This window comes from Micropterus salmoides, unplaced genomic scaffold (assembly GCF_014851395.1).
Source record: "Micropterus salmoides isolate LMB-PRFRI ecotype aquatic unplaced genomic scaffold, ASM1485139v1 Ms_hic_scaffold_20, whole genome shotgun sequence".
Taxonomy (NCBI): Eukaryota; Metazoa; Chordata; class Actinopteri; order Centrarchiformes; family Centrarchidae; genus Micropterus; species Micropterus salmoides.
The window spans coordinates 19493666-19509454 of NW_024041151.1; the positions used below are offsets into that span (position 1 = coordinate 19493666).

The 15789-nt window shown below is 39.1% G+C and overlaps 3 protein-coding genes across 11 annotated transcripts in view; all 3 read left to right on the plus strand.

The window, feature by feature from the left end:
- Positions 1–3657: 3657 nt before the first annotated feature.
- Positions 3658–6293, plus strand: pus1 (pseudouridine synthase 1). 2 transcript variants are annotated; one of them, XM_038732992.1, is made up of 6 exons: positions 3658–4123; positions 4245–4471; positions 4614–4751; positions 5025–5127; positions 5273–5973; positions 6084–6293. In XM_038732992.1, exons 2-6 carry the CDS (start codon positions 4268–4270, stop codon positions 6114–6116), a joined length of 1179 nt encoding a protein of 392 aa, XP_038588920.1. In that variant the 5' UTR covers positions 3658–4123; positions 4245–4267; the 3' UTR covers positions 6117–6293. The 2 variants fall into 2 exon arrangements, with proteins under 2 accessions (XP_038588920.1, XP_038588919.1); XM_038732991.1 differs by having other exon boundaries at positions 3658–4021.
- A 1537-nt stretch (positions 6294–7830) lies between these two features.
- noc4l (nucleolar complex associated 4 homolog) lies at positions 7831–14267 on the plus strand. Its single transcript, XM_038734361.1, has 15 exons — positions 7831–8000; positions 8145–8265; positions 8557–8663; positions 9706–9813; positions 10027–10176; positions 10300–10402; positions 10535–10569; positions 10668–10718; positions 10869–10980; positions 11088–11148; positions 11316–11426; positions 13067–13230; positions 13374–13456; positions 13604–13717; positions 13873–14267. Exons 1-15 carry the CDS (start codon positions 7848–7850, stop codon positions 13990–13992), a joined length of 1593 nt encoding a protein of 530 aa, XP_038590289.1. The 5' UTR covers positions 7831–7847; the 3' UTR covers positions 13993–14267.
- An 802-nt stretch (positions 14268–15069) lies between these two features.
- LOC119914570 (RIMS-binding protein 2-like) overlaps positions 15070–15789 on the plus strand; it is a 66161-nt gene continuing 65441 nt past the window's right edge. For 5 of the 8 annotated variants that reach the window (XM_038733949.1, XM_038733947.1, XM_038733946.1 and 2 more), the window contains exons 1-2: positions 15070–15186; positions 15482–15567. The gene's annotated coding sequence lies outside the window, so the exon portion shown is untranslated. The remainder of the gene's footprint in view (positions 15187–15481; positions 15568–15789) is intronic. The other 3 variants (XM_038733945.1, XM_038733950.1, XM_038733948.1) reach the window with 2 other exon arrangements.

Below are 15789 nucleotides of genomic sequence, written 5' to 3' on the forward strand. Positions count from 1 at the left end.
CATTTTGGACTGATTTAGAGAACTTTGCTACACTGACACTTGCTAATAATGTAGAGATGAAACTGTTAGGCCTGCTTGTAAATGTAAATGTACAGTAAATGTACTTAATGTTCTTTTGAGCACTATAAGAAATGATTTCAACAAAGCAAAATGGTCAAATTCCATTTTTGTTACAGTAATAAAATCAATACCATATCTAGTTTATGTGCTCAGTAACAGACTAATCTTACATTATTACATTTCTCCACAAGTCATCACAAGTAATGACTAGTTTGCAGTTCTCATCTCTTCTAAAATATCCTTTTCATAGAAGCATGTTTCTTATTTCTTCACCGTTCCACTAATTGATTTATACTTTGTTCACTACTGTAAAACATTCTTTTATCTTCTGTTCTATTTTGAGTGAAAGTTGCAGGTAAATGTGGACACAAGATTAGATGTTAATGAATTCCTACTTTCCTCCCAAGGAATGCTACTTGGTTATGGATAATAGATATATTATTAGTTAGTTATGGTTATTTTATCTTATATCTGTCAGTGTTATTGGAGTTGTAAGAGAATAATCCCACTCTCAGTCTAAAGAACAACAGTGTCCGTGATATAACACAGGCCTTATCATTTGCTCTTTGGCCTTTTTATCATAGGAAGAATTTATCCGTAAAAGTCCTGAAAGGTGTCTTTGAAATGATGCCACACAGTCAAATTGGGCAGTAACATGTCTAAGACTACAGAAAGCAGACAGAAATATGTTATCCTTATGCAGTTAAAATATAAATCCTTAAGAAAATGAGATAGCTCCTGTGTGAGATAGTTTCTGTCTTTTGCAGCCTACAGTATCTGCTGTCTATCTGAAAGTTATATTCAGACACTGTGATTGCTGTGAGCTGCCGCAATCAGACACCTGCTCAATGACAAGGAAAGACTTAATCTGTGCATTTGGGGACAGTTGGAATAGCCTTCATTTGCAACTGTTCAGACACACAACAGCTTGAGATAAGAGCCAGGCTGTCAGAGATTGTTCTAACATTAGTTTAAATATATACCAAATAAGATTTTATCTTTTTCCAAGCATTTGTTTATGAGCATTACCAGAGACACCAATTAACCTAGCCTGCATGTCTTTGGATGGTGGGAGAAAGCTGGAGCACCTGGGGAGAACCCACGTGGATACAAGGAGAACATGCAAACTCCACACAGAAAGGATGGGGAAACTGGGGTTTGAACCCACGACCTTCTTCCTGGGAAGAAGTGGTGCCATTTTTAATGGCACCACTGCATTGCCATTTAATGGTAAAATGTAATATGTATATATGTACAATAAACTTGCTATAAAATGAATATTTATGAGTTAAAGGACAATTCCTAATTGGTTTTATGTGACTACAGTAATGTCAGTTGTTGTGTTTCATTAACAAGAAACAGGCTAAATGTGGAAATAAATGATCCTGTTATTAAAAAAAGATAATGACAACAAATACAAATGCAGAACATCATTATGATTTGTTTTCCAAACCTGAAATTTACAAATATAATCTAGTAATCAACCAAGATAGAGGCAAGGTCAGGGTCGCTTATGTTTTCACTGCAGCATGATGAACTTTCAAAATTAAACTATTGTGTGCAAAGACAAGATCAAAGTGTTAATTCATAATCTTAAGCTGAATAAAACATTTAACAGTCATTCTCATTTCACACAAAATTCTAAAAAGGGAACATGTCTCAAAAAACAGAAGGATGGAAGTTTTCACTAATGCATCTCACTGAGGCAGTCTCTATCATATTTGGTTGGAGTATCACTATATGGTTAAATTTAACAGTTAAATAAATCATGTGGTGCTGTCAAGCCTAAATGCAGTTATTCTTTGACTGTGGCCAGCTCACACTATGTGGGAGTGCAGGTGAGTGTGAGCTTTGAAGAAAGGGTTAGGTCTGTTTTGACAGCTTGTGTAGTGGCTCACTGGGAGGCCAGGTCACACTCTCTTTGGAAACGGGAGAATCCACCACTTTCGAGGCTTCTTTGTCATTTGAACTTGGGGTCATTTTAGGTCATATTGTGGGACAGCATACATTTACAATAGAGCCAGTGCATGTGGGGTATGGATGCCCAGGGGACAAACAGTGAGAAAATGCACAATTTCACACAGAAAGGCCGGTGTGTGGGTAAAACAAGTGTTTGAGGATACTATCCTGCTGACCTAAAGAATTTATTTTATTTAAATCCAATTAATTGCTAAGAATGCAATCGGTTTACATGTGGTGATGGTGGTACTCTGAGCTGTTTCACCCAGCAAAACCAGTCTTGAAGAATCACTCTTTCATATTTACAGTCACAAGTGTTTAGTAAGATCAGCATTTGTTGGAAAAACGTGCACATGTCGGGTGTGATGTGGGATTGTGACAACTGGGGGCCCTTTTCCCATAGCATGTCTATGTTTGGCATTGGGTTTTCAGCAGAAAACTAGTTGAACACCTTATAAGGTGCTATGAAAAAAAGTGCAAGTATGCATTCTAAGGCCATCCCAGGATGAGAAGTTTAAAGGTTTGGCCTCTTGGCAACCCGTGTCCCTCATTGGTAGTGGTGTCCTTGAGAAATTCATAAATACCTCTCTGCTTCAGAAGTGCTGAACCTCTTTGCCACTATAATTTGACTTAAGCGCTAACCGGCATGCTCAACAGTTACATGAGTCACCACATTACGCTGAGTGGCAACTGTGAATCAATAAAGAAATGACTGCTTTATATGGACTAAATATTAAGGAGAAAGGTTAATGCTGTGCATCAGGTCTTTGGTTTATACAAAAATAAACATATTTATCATCCTGTCTGTTTGCTTAAATTGAATGAAGAGTTCAGGTGAAGTCTGGAAAATGGTGAATTGAGTGAAGGTGCGGGAAGTCTTTGTAAACTTCTAGACACAAGCATAACCAGTCTATACAAGGTGATGAACATTAGCATATTGCATGATAAACTGTAGTAAATGTCAGAAAATTATACAGAGCAATGAAAGCTCAGTTGATGTTTTGCCCTGATCTTTCACTGATAGCCTTTGAAGTCTACCTGAGCAAAAATCTCATTCTGTCTACAGTTTTCTCAGAGTAAAAATAACGGATTGTCTATGAGAGCCAGATAAGATTAAAAACCACAACCTAAAATACACCTTGGTGCCGTTTGTAAAAACATATATTCCAAACAAACTGGATGACTTCTCCATTTGTGTGATTTTGCTGCCCTCAAGTGGACAAAAGTATTACTACATGTGGGTGTCTAAATTGACTGTAAAATCGTGTTCCACTGAATGTTACATGCTAAACTGAGAGTTGGCTTGTATGCTGAGATCCTGAATTAATTTGTTGGTTGAAAGATTACAATAGTGGCCGCGAAGGCCAGTCTTTAAACACGTGCAAAATAGATTAAGAATAATCATTTGCTTAAATTTGATAAACGATCAAATAAAAAAGTTGAAAGGTTTGGACAACATGTAAAATTCCCACGTAAAGCATAAGGTTTAAAATAAAATATACAGTGGCAACACTGAAATCAAAGAGGGTCATTACATTTTTGCATTTTCTCCACGGAGAGGGTAAATTTAATTAATTTCCACCTATGACGTATGCGGAAAAGGGAACAAGAAGAGTCTCGCGATATTTATTTGAGGGGTCAAAGTTGACATTGGCCATGTGTGTGTGTTGCTGCATCTACTACAGGACTGTTAGATATAGCTGCAGTTTGTACTTTATTTATAAATATTCGTGAAGATAGTCATTCAGATTTTGTGTTTAAAGGCTGGCCTACGCTTTTAGGAGATTGTTGATTTCGTCAACGGATTCGTTTTAAGTTAGTTAACGTTTAATCAGAAACCCCTGTTCTGCTCCGCGTTAGCTTCCATAACGTTAACGTTAGTTCAGCTGGTTTTGCATCTTTTAGCTACAGGATTTTCTCATGATGGCTTAGCGTGACATGTCTAAAATCCGACCACTGTTGAGTGCCTTATTTAACCACAGACTGACGTCAGGGAGAAACCGTAAGCCACCCTGATAAAGACTGTGTGACTGTGTGTGAACGAGTCTGTTCCTGTTCTGTTCGCAAGACCTTATTTTAAATGTGTGAAAACTGTATTTAAGTAGTAAGTCATGTTCATATCTAAGTTTAAAGGACATAACATAACGCACTACTAAATGTCCGTGTAACACAGAGGTGGGAGCATATTAGGGCATCATCACGCAGTATTCGTATTATCTCCACAGGTGGCCTTTCTAAGTTCTGTTGCATGATGAGTGAAGGATCCAGAGATGAGCAGACAGTCAAGCTGCTGAAAAGAGCCAATGAGGAAAATGAAGACTCTGCTGAGGGGGTGCAGGTTACAAAAAGAATAAAAACAGAGGGGGAAGCCACTGAAGATGAAAAGAAGTATCCCAAAAAGAAAGTGGTCCTCCTTTTGGCATACTCTGGAAAAGGATACTATGGCATGCAGGTAGGCTACTGTAGCTGGTTTCCCTTTTTCAGCTCTAAGCACTTTATTTTCATTGATTTAAAAAAAAAAAAAAAAAAAATATATATATATATATATATATATATTTTAACGTCTTGCTAAATTGAAATGTTTTGTGTTTCAGAGAAATCCCGGAACCGCTCAGTTTAGGACCATTGAAGATGACCTGGTCACTGCGCTCATTAAATCTGGCTGCATTCCCGAAAACCATGGTGAAGACATGAAGAAGATGTCTTTCCAAAGATGTGCCAGAACAGATAAGGTATGGGCTGTGTGCAGTCAGCACAACAGGAATTTATCTCTCAGCCCTAAGCCAACAAGGAAGTTTTGAAGAAGAATCAAATATCCACTCTATTCTGCCGGCTAACGGTTTGTATGTTTTCAATTTCATGTGTAAACAAGGGTAAAGTAATGGATGTTGTTATCGTATTTTAACAAACCATCATAAGCTGCATAATAAGTTAGCATATATCAAAATTACTTTTATGTCATTATGACAAACTGTGTTGGTCTTTGTCTATTTGAATTTGTTTAGGGTGTGTCTGCAGCTGGTCAAGTGGTGTCTCTAAAGCTGCGGTTGATTGAAGACATAATTGAAAAAATCAATGAGCATCTGCCACCGCAGATCAGAGTGCTCGGTGAGACATTTGTCCTTGATATTGTTTAGCATTTGCTGTATTACATTTTGAACAGCAAGTCCAGGATGTTGCGATGATAAAGGATAGAAGCACTAACTCCTTCTTATGATCCAGTTTTATTGATCACAGCCTTCTGCTCCGACAGGTCTGAAACGGGTAACCCAGGGTTTCAATTCCAAAAACAACTGTGATGCTCGTACATACTCCTATATGCTTCCGACAGTGGCCTTATCTCCAAAAGACTATGATACCGGGAATATAGCAGCCTTTCGCCTTTCACCAGAGACACTTCAGAAGGTAAACCATCTGTTTGCGCTCTACAAAGGCACACATAACTTCCACAACTTCACCTCTCAGAAGGCTCCAAATGACCCCAGTGCCCGCCGCTACATCACAGAGATGTCTTGTGGAGAGCCTTTTATCTGCAGCAATACTGAATTTGCAGTGATCACCGTGCGAGGCCAGAGCTTTATGTTGCACCAAATCCGCAAGATGATCGGCCTGGTGATTGCGGTGGTAAAGGGCTATGCGAAGGAGGAAGTGATGGAGCGGAGCTGGGGACAGGAGAAGGTGGACGTGCCCAAAGCTCCAGGACTGGGGCTGGTGCTGGAAAGGGTTCACTTTGATCGCTACAACAAACGATTCGGAGGGGACGGGCTACATGAGCGGCTAGAATGGGACCAGGAGGAGGAGGCGATCAAGGCTTTTAAAGAGGCTCACATCTACCCCACCATTGTCGAGACAGAGTGTCAGGAGGGCTCCATGGTCAGCTGGATGTCTACGCTTCCTATCCATGACTTCGAAGCCACAGCAGCTGACACCCGAGACGATAAGGACCAGAAACAGGTATCTGGAAGTCATAATGGTGAAACAGCATGCATCGAAACCCCTGACATTTGACATTAAATATCCATTTTGACGTATTCTTATTCATTGTCACCCTCCTTTTCCCACAGGACAATGCAGATGTAAGAAATGACTCCGATTAGGTCACCCTGCCTGCTGAAATAAGAGACATTTTCTTACCAGAACATCTTGTCTCTTTAATAGGGAATTAGTTTTTTTTTTTTTTTTTTTTTTAGAATAACTTCCAAGATTTTCTTGTTTTTGTGGGATTTGATTCTGCTTCTCTTATACAAATGTTATTAAACAAACAACAACAATAATAAAAGCCTCTGTGTTATTTTTTTATTGTACCCTAATTGTGTCCTAATGTTAATTTCACCCTTTAACAAATGTGGATGACCTCTGCCAACCCGTGTCTCAACCAGATTAGTGCTGGTAGTTACCTGTAAGCTGTTAAGCTTTTTGTCTTGTAAACTGAGCCTTAAGGACAGGTGTGGATTTTTTTTTCTTATACATGTATCTTAGTACAGTACTCACCTACCCATATGTACATTGAAAGAGTGATTGGTTGCTGTAATCATTCCTCCTGTCTGTAATGGCTGTGAAGTGAGTGAAGTCCTTACCATAACTCCACTTTAACAGAATGGGGACAAAATCCACTGTCCAGCTCCCCTGCTAGAATGCATTTCAAAATTCAGCCGTAACACTCAGGTTAGTATTTTTTGTTTGAGATGTACATGAAAGAGCAAAATGTTCCTACGCTATTATGTCTTCAGATTTGTATCGCCTGTTTATGCCTTCTGTTGAAAATTATGTTGATTTTAGTAAAATCATCCCTACAAACCTTGGATCGTGCTGATTCAGTATTAAAACAGGACACTATAGCTTTTATGTCAGGGCTACAGATAACAGACTTTTAAAATTGGAAAGAAAAAGATTGGATTGCAGCAGCTGCAGATACAATACATTAAATTACATAAAGAGAATGGGGTAAAATGCTATATATAATAGAAAAATAAAGTTTATACATACTTACACTTACTTGTTTAGCTGACGCTTTTATCCAAAGCGACTTACAATTGCAGTCACACGCCTCTGGAGCAACTAGGGGTTAAGTGTCTTGCTCAGGGACACAATGGTGGATGTCTCACAGTGGGAATCGAACAGGTCTCCCACACCAAAGGCAAGCATTTTATGTATGCGCCATCACCACCCACCATACATACTGTAGGCGATTGGTATGAACATTTCACAGGTCGCTTTTGGATGTAGTTGCATGTTGTGGAAATAAATAAATGATTTCACAGGACGAAAATATATTCAGCAGTATAGTGTAGAGCAAATAATAAAAATGTATATTGTATAATTATAATTGCACGGCACAGGAATGAGGGGAAAAAAAGAAAATGATGAGTGAAGATTGGCTTTGCATTAGATATAATGTATTTTATTATATCATAGAGTTATCGATTAATTTAAATTCATTTTTTGATTAGAAAGTAATGTGTTGACAGAACTCAGCTCGGAGGTTCTGGGTGGAAACTATACAGTAAAAGGTAAAACTTAGCTAAAAGTTCACCTCCAGTCACTAGGAGGCGTAACAACAAAATGTTTTGGACTTTTGTTGCATTCATAGACCTTTGGATTTAGTAGAACTCCCACCACACAACTATGATTGCCGCACTTCCACTGCAATGAAAGACAAAACAAATGAAAAGTATATATGTTATTTACATCCATATCCAGCAATATTAATACAGTCTACTCTAAATTACGAGTTGGAATTCAAAATAACATTTGTAGGATGTGCGCCTTCTATTTTTGTTCCGTTCCGTATTGTTCGCGTCACGTGAACGGAGCACCACTCAGTAATCATGGCGCCGGCCAAAAAACGCAACGTGAGTTCGGCAAAAACACCAGAACAAAGTAAAAAAACAGGTAAAATTGACCTAAATAGCAAAGTCGAGAGTATACTTGAGAGTCGAAAACATGCCAACGACGTTTTTGACATCCTGGAGTTCCTTCAGGTAAATATAAGCAACTACAACGTTAAACACATTTCTTTGAGCACCCCGACTAAATCCATGCTGGCTAGCTAACTTCATTGTCACCGAGTAGTTTGTCAGCTTCTATGGGTTACTAAAGCAGTACTCTCCCTGTCCGTTTTGCAGTCTGAAAAAGAGAAGGATGTTGTTAATGCTGTTAGTGCGTGCAGCAAATTGTTCTGCACGCTGTTGGAGAGGAAAGAGCTGTTTATCGGAAAACTGCCCGGAGAAGAGGAGGCGTTGAGTGGTGAGTATTAACGTTGACGTTATTATTATTAACCCAAGCTATGAGGTGGATGTTAAAAGATTTAACACCAGTAACGCTACTGCTGTACCTAACGTTACAGCTCATAAGTATGATGTAACAAATGAAAAATGCTAATGAAGGTACAACTTTCTGAAATCTTTTACATTTCCATCATGATTAAATAACATTCATAGAGGACTTAGCTGTAACGTTACATCACACATTGACAGGGTTACAAAGGATCTAGGGTTGCAAATCAGGTCATCGTTTTCTGTATCTGTTGTGGTCCAGGTGGGTGTAGCGCTGAGGAGAAGTACCGCGTCTTCATGCGCCACCGTTACAACAGCTGTGTGGAGATGCTGCTCGAGCACCTCGACCACGAACTACACGGAGTCAAGGTAAGTTGACTGAAATCTCTCTCACTCACTCACTCACACGACAAAATAACATGCTGCTCTTAATGAAAAAATTAGTTTGAACAGGTACAATGAAGTCATGTTTTTTTGTTAATTTCTTTAGTTACAAGTTTAGAACGGTCACACAGATGGACATATCCAGACATGCAGTGAAGCAAAACATCAGTTGAAAGCCATATCCCAATTAGATGCCTGTCTGCCTTTTACTGGCCTGGTGTGGCTACACGTTTTGACAGATAAACACAGGTCTTGGTCTGGTTTTCACTTCTCTGGATGTGTAACGCCTCTTAAAGCCCACCACGTTGCTCGCTTGAGCTGTTTAGATCACACATACAAATATAAATGTTTAAAGTTTTGTGAATATGGACAAAATCTAGCTGATCTTACTATGTGTGTATCGTAAGACTCTCCACAATTGAATCATTCAATTCATTTTACTGAGTCGCTAACTACTATGGTAAACAAAAAACAATTTTTTTAACAAGTAATATTCATACTAGTTAAATTAAACAATATAATAGGAGCCTATATCCCATCTTTGCTGAGCAAGAGCTTTGTGGAAAAGGCCTGCCCCAAATAAATGCCTGCTCCAAACGGAGGTGGGGTGTGTTCAGTGATCGATCAAGTAAAAGCCCGGGCTAGTAATTGAAGTTTACAGTATATCAAAGTGGGTATATGGTGAGGTGACATGTGCAGGAAGTACTTGGCATGGGCATTTTTCACTTTTTTTGCACAAATGAATGGCAAGCATGATTAGGTACACTGTTATTATCCTGGAGGCAACACGCTCTTTGATAATAACACTTTGTTGTCTTTGGCCTTGTTAAATGAACTCTTGTCTGTAAGCTGGTTTATTATTGCTGCAAGTATGTATGTGTATGTGGTGGATTATTTGCTTTTATTGTGTAGATGTGTAGTGTCATGGCATACTCGCTCAGGTCCACCAATCAACATATAGTTGCTATCTTTCTGAAAAGTTAACCGTTGTGCTTTTTTATTATTATATATTACTGTCTGAATACAGGAGAGTGCTCTATGCTGCCTGATGAAGTTTGCTGCAGAAGAAGGACAGCATCCCCTTGAGGATTTGGACTGGAGTGAACACTACAGCTTCCCAAGAGAACTTATCCAGGTAGGATTTTTGTCATGCAGTCTGGCTATCAGTGGTATAATTAATAAAATAATATCCATAATCTGTTCTTTTGTGTGACTTCAGTAGTTTACCCGTGTCATTAGCCAAGACAAGAAATAAGGCTGTTTTTTTGATGTCTTCCAAAAACATTAACCTTTTTGTCATTAGTGGCACAGGCGTCTTCTGATATTTCTGTTATTGTTTCATGGTCAGGCAGTGGTGGACAGACTGCTGTCCAAAACTTCAGACAACTCCCTGCTGATCTCCAGATTCCAGGAGTTCCTTGAAATGGAGGATGTGCGCTATTATGTCATAAGCTCTATCCGTGAGAATGTGGGCAAAGTCATGGACAAAAACAAAGGGGTAAGAGAAATCTGTGTAGTGCTTATTTCATCTGCTGTAGCTGTGCTTGTTTCATTGTCACAATTTAGATACATTTTTTTTTAAAAGTAAAAATTACTTGTTTTTCTCTTGTGTTCCTCTCAGGCAGTAGTGCCTGTATATCAGAGCAATGTGTTCACCCTCATGTCCAACATCAGTGTGCCAAGCCAGGAGTCTGAGCTCACCAACTTTATGGTCAAACAAGAAGGTGAGACCTGTGTTTTTTTTGACAATGATATAATGCTGTAGTCTTAGTTTCTTCTGTGCAATGATGCTGAACTGTTTCTGTGTGGGGAGAAACGGCTATTTTCTGTCATTAAAATGATGTATTTTTCTCCAGCCAAGCATGAGGATTGGAAAGCCGCTAAACTGAACGTATGTGAAATATTTTGAATTAGAAATTCACATTTCTGCTTGCAACCTAACATAACTTGCTTTCTGAATACGATTTTAAATGTTGTACCTCACTACAGGAACACAAGCGTGTCTTTGAGAGGATGTGGCTGGGCTTTCTCAAGCATAAGGTAATTTAAAAATCTTGTTGTTTATTGTTTTATTTTACTTTTTACATTAAACCATTTTCTATAGTCAGAATGTTTTCTCTGTACACGACCATGACACTGTGCTGCCAAGGCTACGCATTGTCTCATTCATTTCTTATCCCTTTGTTGTAGTTACCAAGCAACATGTATAAAAAGATCTTGGTGATCCTCCATGACTCCATTTTGCCCCACATGAGTAAACCCACGCTGATGATTGACTTCTTGACTGCTGCCTATGAAGTTGGTAAGTTTACAGTGCTAATTTCACATCTGGTCTCTGGGATGTATTGTTTCTTTATGGGTGATGCTGGTGATCATGGTGCAGAATTTTGTTATGGTTTTGCTGAACAGGTGGCGCTATCAGCCTGCTGGCCCTCAATGGCCTTTTTGTCCTCATACATCAACATAACTTGTGAGTATTATATGAAAAAGAAGTTAATTTGCCCACTTTTAATTTTCACATTAATTACAGTAATATGTAGAAGAAATGTGAACACAAAGTGATCTATAAAGGACAACATTGACTGAAAAATATATTTTAATTGCATAAATATGTATGTTGTCTGTGTGTTTTTGCAGAGATTACCCTGATTTCTACAAGAAGTTGTATAATCTGCTGGAGCCTTCGGTTTTCCACGTGAAGTACAGAGCACGCTTTTTCCACCTAGCTAACCTATTCCTTAGTTCCAGGTAAGATCATTTGGGCTTCACTAAATGTGAACCCTCAGTTTATCCAGTAAAAGTTGTCTGTATCTGTCCTCTTGGAGTACTAGATAGGTGTACAGTTGTAGTTAATACTGTTTGTAGTTGACCTGCAGTACCTGGGCCCTGTTTCAGAAAGCGGGTTTAGTGAAAACTCTGAGTAAGTTGAACCCGAGATGAGGGAAATTCTGGGTTTTCGGTTTCAGAGAGCGAGATCAGATAAACTCTAGGTCCGTAACCCCGGCAACTTACGCTGTGAATCTAACCTGCACGAGAGGAGGTTTACTTCAACTAACGCTGAGTTTCTTTCTGACTCCTCCCCTCCTGCGGAGCCTGAAGCGGCTGACTGACATTTCCTCATTCAGACTGTTGATATCAAAGCACATATATGAACGCAATTGCGTTTTTAGAAACATTGAAATCACGGTTAAATAGGTTATAGTAGTATAGTATAGTAACCTTTCATAATGTGGTCGCACAGATTGAACATTCTTCTCGTAGTTATCAACTAGATATGATGTGAATATTTCTGAGTGAGGATGACTGTGGTGCAGCTGAAAGAAATAAATGTAGTTTAAAAGTGAGTTTTTCATTATCTGCTGATAGTCTGAATGTGTTTTGACAGCATTTCATAAAATACGAAATAAGCAAGATTTTATTTATGTAACATAGATGTCTAAAACTTCACAGTCAGTTTGATCCTAGACACATTTAGACACACTGCAAAAAAAACATTAATAGGCATAGGCCTACTGAGTCGGACTGTCACTTTACAATCACAGGTCCATGAGTAGCCTAAACTATGTCTAATCTGTTCGATTAACATTTTCATCTTCAGTTATTGCCACCGGCATTTAGTCCCGTCAGGTTACAGCTGAATAAACAGGCCTGTAGCTATTTAAAATGAATAACAGGCTGTAGGAGAATCCCAGCACTTTATCATTCATTAAGGAAATTCCAGTCTGGTAAATAATGAATGACCAACGCTGTATAAAATGTAATATTGTTAACGTATCGATCCTTCCTTCACTCGCGTTTTAGAGCCAATCATGGTCCGCGTTGGCACACATTCATATTTCTTGCTCCACCCGATTAAAATGGAGGCTCTGTCTTTATTTACCCGTTGCCATGGGGAATCGTAGTATCAAAGCTCCATTGATGATGGCTTTTTTTCATCCCCATGCACACGCTTCCAGCAGGTTCAACATACTCAGAGTTGACTGAACTAATTTTAAACACCTGTTCTGAAACCGGAAACTCTGAGTTTGACAGCTCAGAGTTCGTCAATCCAGAGTTCAGGTTTACACTCAGAGTTTGTTGAACCTGTTTTCTGAAACGGGGACCTGAGTTACAAATAGACAGCTAAATGTCCCAGTGTAACAACACCTTTTGATTGCTGGCCACTGACCAGCCTAACTGATCTAAATGGAGGTCAAGTGATACTGCAGCAATAGTTTCTCGGGGAAAATGTGTTTCTGTGATTCAAACTGTCTATATCTGGGATCATTAAATTGTTAAATAACCTAATGATTTGCTTCCCACTATTCAAGGTAATGACCATAAAAACTCAAAAAGCATATACATGTTAGTAACATATATGCCGTATACGTGTTTGTGCTTCCCTCCAGTCATTTGCCAGTCTACCTAGTGGCTGCGTTTGCCAAACGCCTGGCTCGTTTGGCTCTCACAGCACCGCCCACAGCCCTCCTCATAGTGCTGCCCTTCATCTACAACCTGATCCGTCGCCACCCATCCTGCAGAGTCCTTATTCACAAGCCCAGTACAGAAGATGGTGAGTGTCAGTCACTCTTCTGTTTATGGCTAGAATTTCTAAACGTTCGTAATTTCATCGCTTAATATATCGAGACATTTTGTAAGAATTTTACTGTGATGTACTATCTTTATGTAGATGTGTGTTTCTATTCATGATGACAGAGCCTTTGGAAGATCCTTATCTATTGGATGAAGAGGATCCTGCTCAGTGCCGTGCCTTAGAGAGCAGCTTGTGGGAGATTAAGGTGTGTACATGATGTGATGGTTTTGGATTCACAAATTAGTCACCCATGGCACTGACTACAACTGAGGAACCAAGGCTTTTGTCATGTTGATTAGAAAAGAGATGAAGTCAAGTTCATTTTAAATTCTTTCCTAATCCTTTCCTGCAGACACTGCAGAAGCATTACCATCCAGATGTGGCCAAAGCTGCTATGCTGATCAACACACCTCTGTCAGAACAAGAGGATGACATCAGCGAGTTGCTGGAGATTACAACATATGAGGTGACACTTCCAGACTTTACTGGTTTCTTCATCAGTTTCTGTAGTGTTTAATCATTTGGATAACAATTAAACAGTGTTGTCTTATTAGTGCATAGAGACTAAATAGACACTAACTCTAATAATGCAAATACTGTGTTCCATGTTCTTATCCCCAGCTGATGGAGAGAGACCTGAAGCAGTCTCAGATAAAGAGCATCCCACTGGAGTTTGAAACTGCAACACAGTTACTAAAAGGAGGGGGAGAAGTGTTAAGTCAGCACTTCTGTCTGAATTAAAACAAATAAAAACAAGGAATTTTGTTCACAATGTGGTATAAGTTTCTGGGACCAGTTCATCCGTCAAGGTGAATGTTTATAGCAGTTTGGCCTGAACGTTATGTGTGGACTATTTCTCTACTGGAAAAATAATATAAAAGCCTCTTTGAGACCAGCTACAGCAGCAGCAGCAACAACAAGAATGCATTTTATCTGGAGCTGTATTATTATGTTTTTTCTCCATGATGTCTTTGATGTGTGACTATTGTACATCAATAAAACCTTTTTCAAAAGCACATTGTGAATAAGTCTGTTTCTATCAGCCACATTTTTAACCGTTACAAATGAATAAGATTTTTTTTATATTAGTTTGAGGCTGAAGGCTATACTCCCAAGTTTGAATGCTGTATAACCATAATGGTCTGTGAATGACAGAAACTTACTATCAAACTTTGCAGCTCTGTGGTGCTCAGCCTGTTTTAGAGAATTTTATGGCACTTTGTTGATTTTCAGTCTCACTGCCACAGCAGCCGTTTTCAGCTAAAATGCTATGCCAAACCCAGTATAAGCAACATTTTATTTTCTAAGCAGTCGATGATGACAGTAAACAGAATCCGTATTGGATGTCTGTGTTATCAGGTGGCCATAAACATGGCTCCATCATTTTTAAGTTTAATGTGCAAATAGGCAATCTTTCGCTTACATGCTAGCCTAGCACCTTTGTAAGGCGCCACTAGTATGTTAGGGCGGTGTATGTCTGTCGGTGTGTTGTTGCAGTTCTGTCCTGAAGTCGCTGCAAAATGTGTAATGCAGCCCTGCACTACCAGAAAGATGCTTTCACAAGTTTCTACAGATTGATTTTTATATACAGTGTATGGGTTCATTGCATCCTATGACCTCAGCAAACTCCATGCTAATAAAAAGGATAAGTTGCTCTGCCCTAACAGGTGCCACTACATCTACAGGAGATTCTGGAGAGTTCAAGTAACGTTACAGTGTGAACACTCCCACTAAGTAATGACAGGAGTTTATCAGGCAAAGTGAAAACACCTGCGTGGATATGGACCAAGAATGTGTGGGGAGGGGCTCTTAAGTTTTGACTCAAATCAAACTATAGACGTTAGCTTCGGGGTCATGCTAACATTACAAGATTGGAACATTGCTTACAGTTGCACCACGATGAGGCCATTTCTCCACCCCATATTGTGATAACAGGTGAGAGGTTGGCCTTAAATGTTCTTTTCCATCTCTATTTCATCCTCTTGTTAAGTGTGCCATATGGTCACACAGCATGCAGCCTTGGGTACAAGAATGCCGTGAGAGAAAATTCTGAATCATAACTGACTTCTGTTTGAAAAGAGCAAGTCATATCAGGCTGCTGAAACATACTTAGAGAAGGACACGCTGTAAAGGACTGAAAGACTTCTGAAGCCATGCAATGCAGATATACAGCATCCCTGCAGTGTTTGCTTTTACGTTTTAGAGTGTTCATATAATTTTTTTTCCCCAGACTCTTCCAAAGCCGGGAAGGTGAGAAGCCAGCAAACCAGAAGATCACAGAGAAGAGGACGAGAGAAACAGAACAGCATTACTTGGGTGGGTAATAATATTGCAAAGTTATTCATGCCAATATATACAGTATTTAACTGAAAAATATTGCACTGGAGCCTATGCATGTTAAGGAATTTTATGAACATTTAAGTTATGCTGTTTTTCAGGTGCAACATATCCTTTTTATTTTAAGATTATTCAAACTGCAGTTTGACAAAGTTATTCTGGTTGCTGAAACTCTTCCACTGCAGACAAAGTGCATGCATT

Excerpts from the sequence above, each read along its gene's own strand:
- pus1 (XM_038732991.1), top strand. The coding sequence starts at position 3,958 with ATGTCTAAAATCCGACCACTGTTGAGTGCCTTATTTAACCACAGACTG. Across the intron at positions 4,472-4,613 it reads AAGGATACTATGGCATGCAG|AGAAATCCCGGAACCGCTCA; the intron begins GTAGGCTACTGT and ends TTTGTGTTTCAG. Across the intron at positions 5,128-5,272 it reads ACCGCAGATCAGAGTGCTCG|GTCTGAAACGGGTAACCCAG; the intron begins GTGAGACATTTG and ends CTGCTCCGACAG.
- noc4l (XM_038734361.1), top strand. The coding sequence starts at position 7,848 with ATGGCGCCGGCCAAAAAACGCAACGTGAGTTCGGCAAAAACACCAGAA. Across the intron at positions 8,664-9,705 it reads ACGAACTACACGGAGTCAAG|GAGAGTGCTCTATGCTGCCT; the intron begins GTAAGTTGACTG and ends GTCTGAATACAG. Across the intron at positions 9,814-10,026 it reads TCCCAAGAGAACTTATCCAG|GCAGTGGTGGACAGACTGCT; the intron begins GTAGGATTTTTG and ends TTTCATGGTCAG.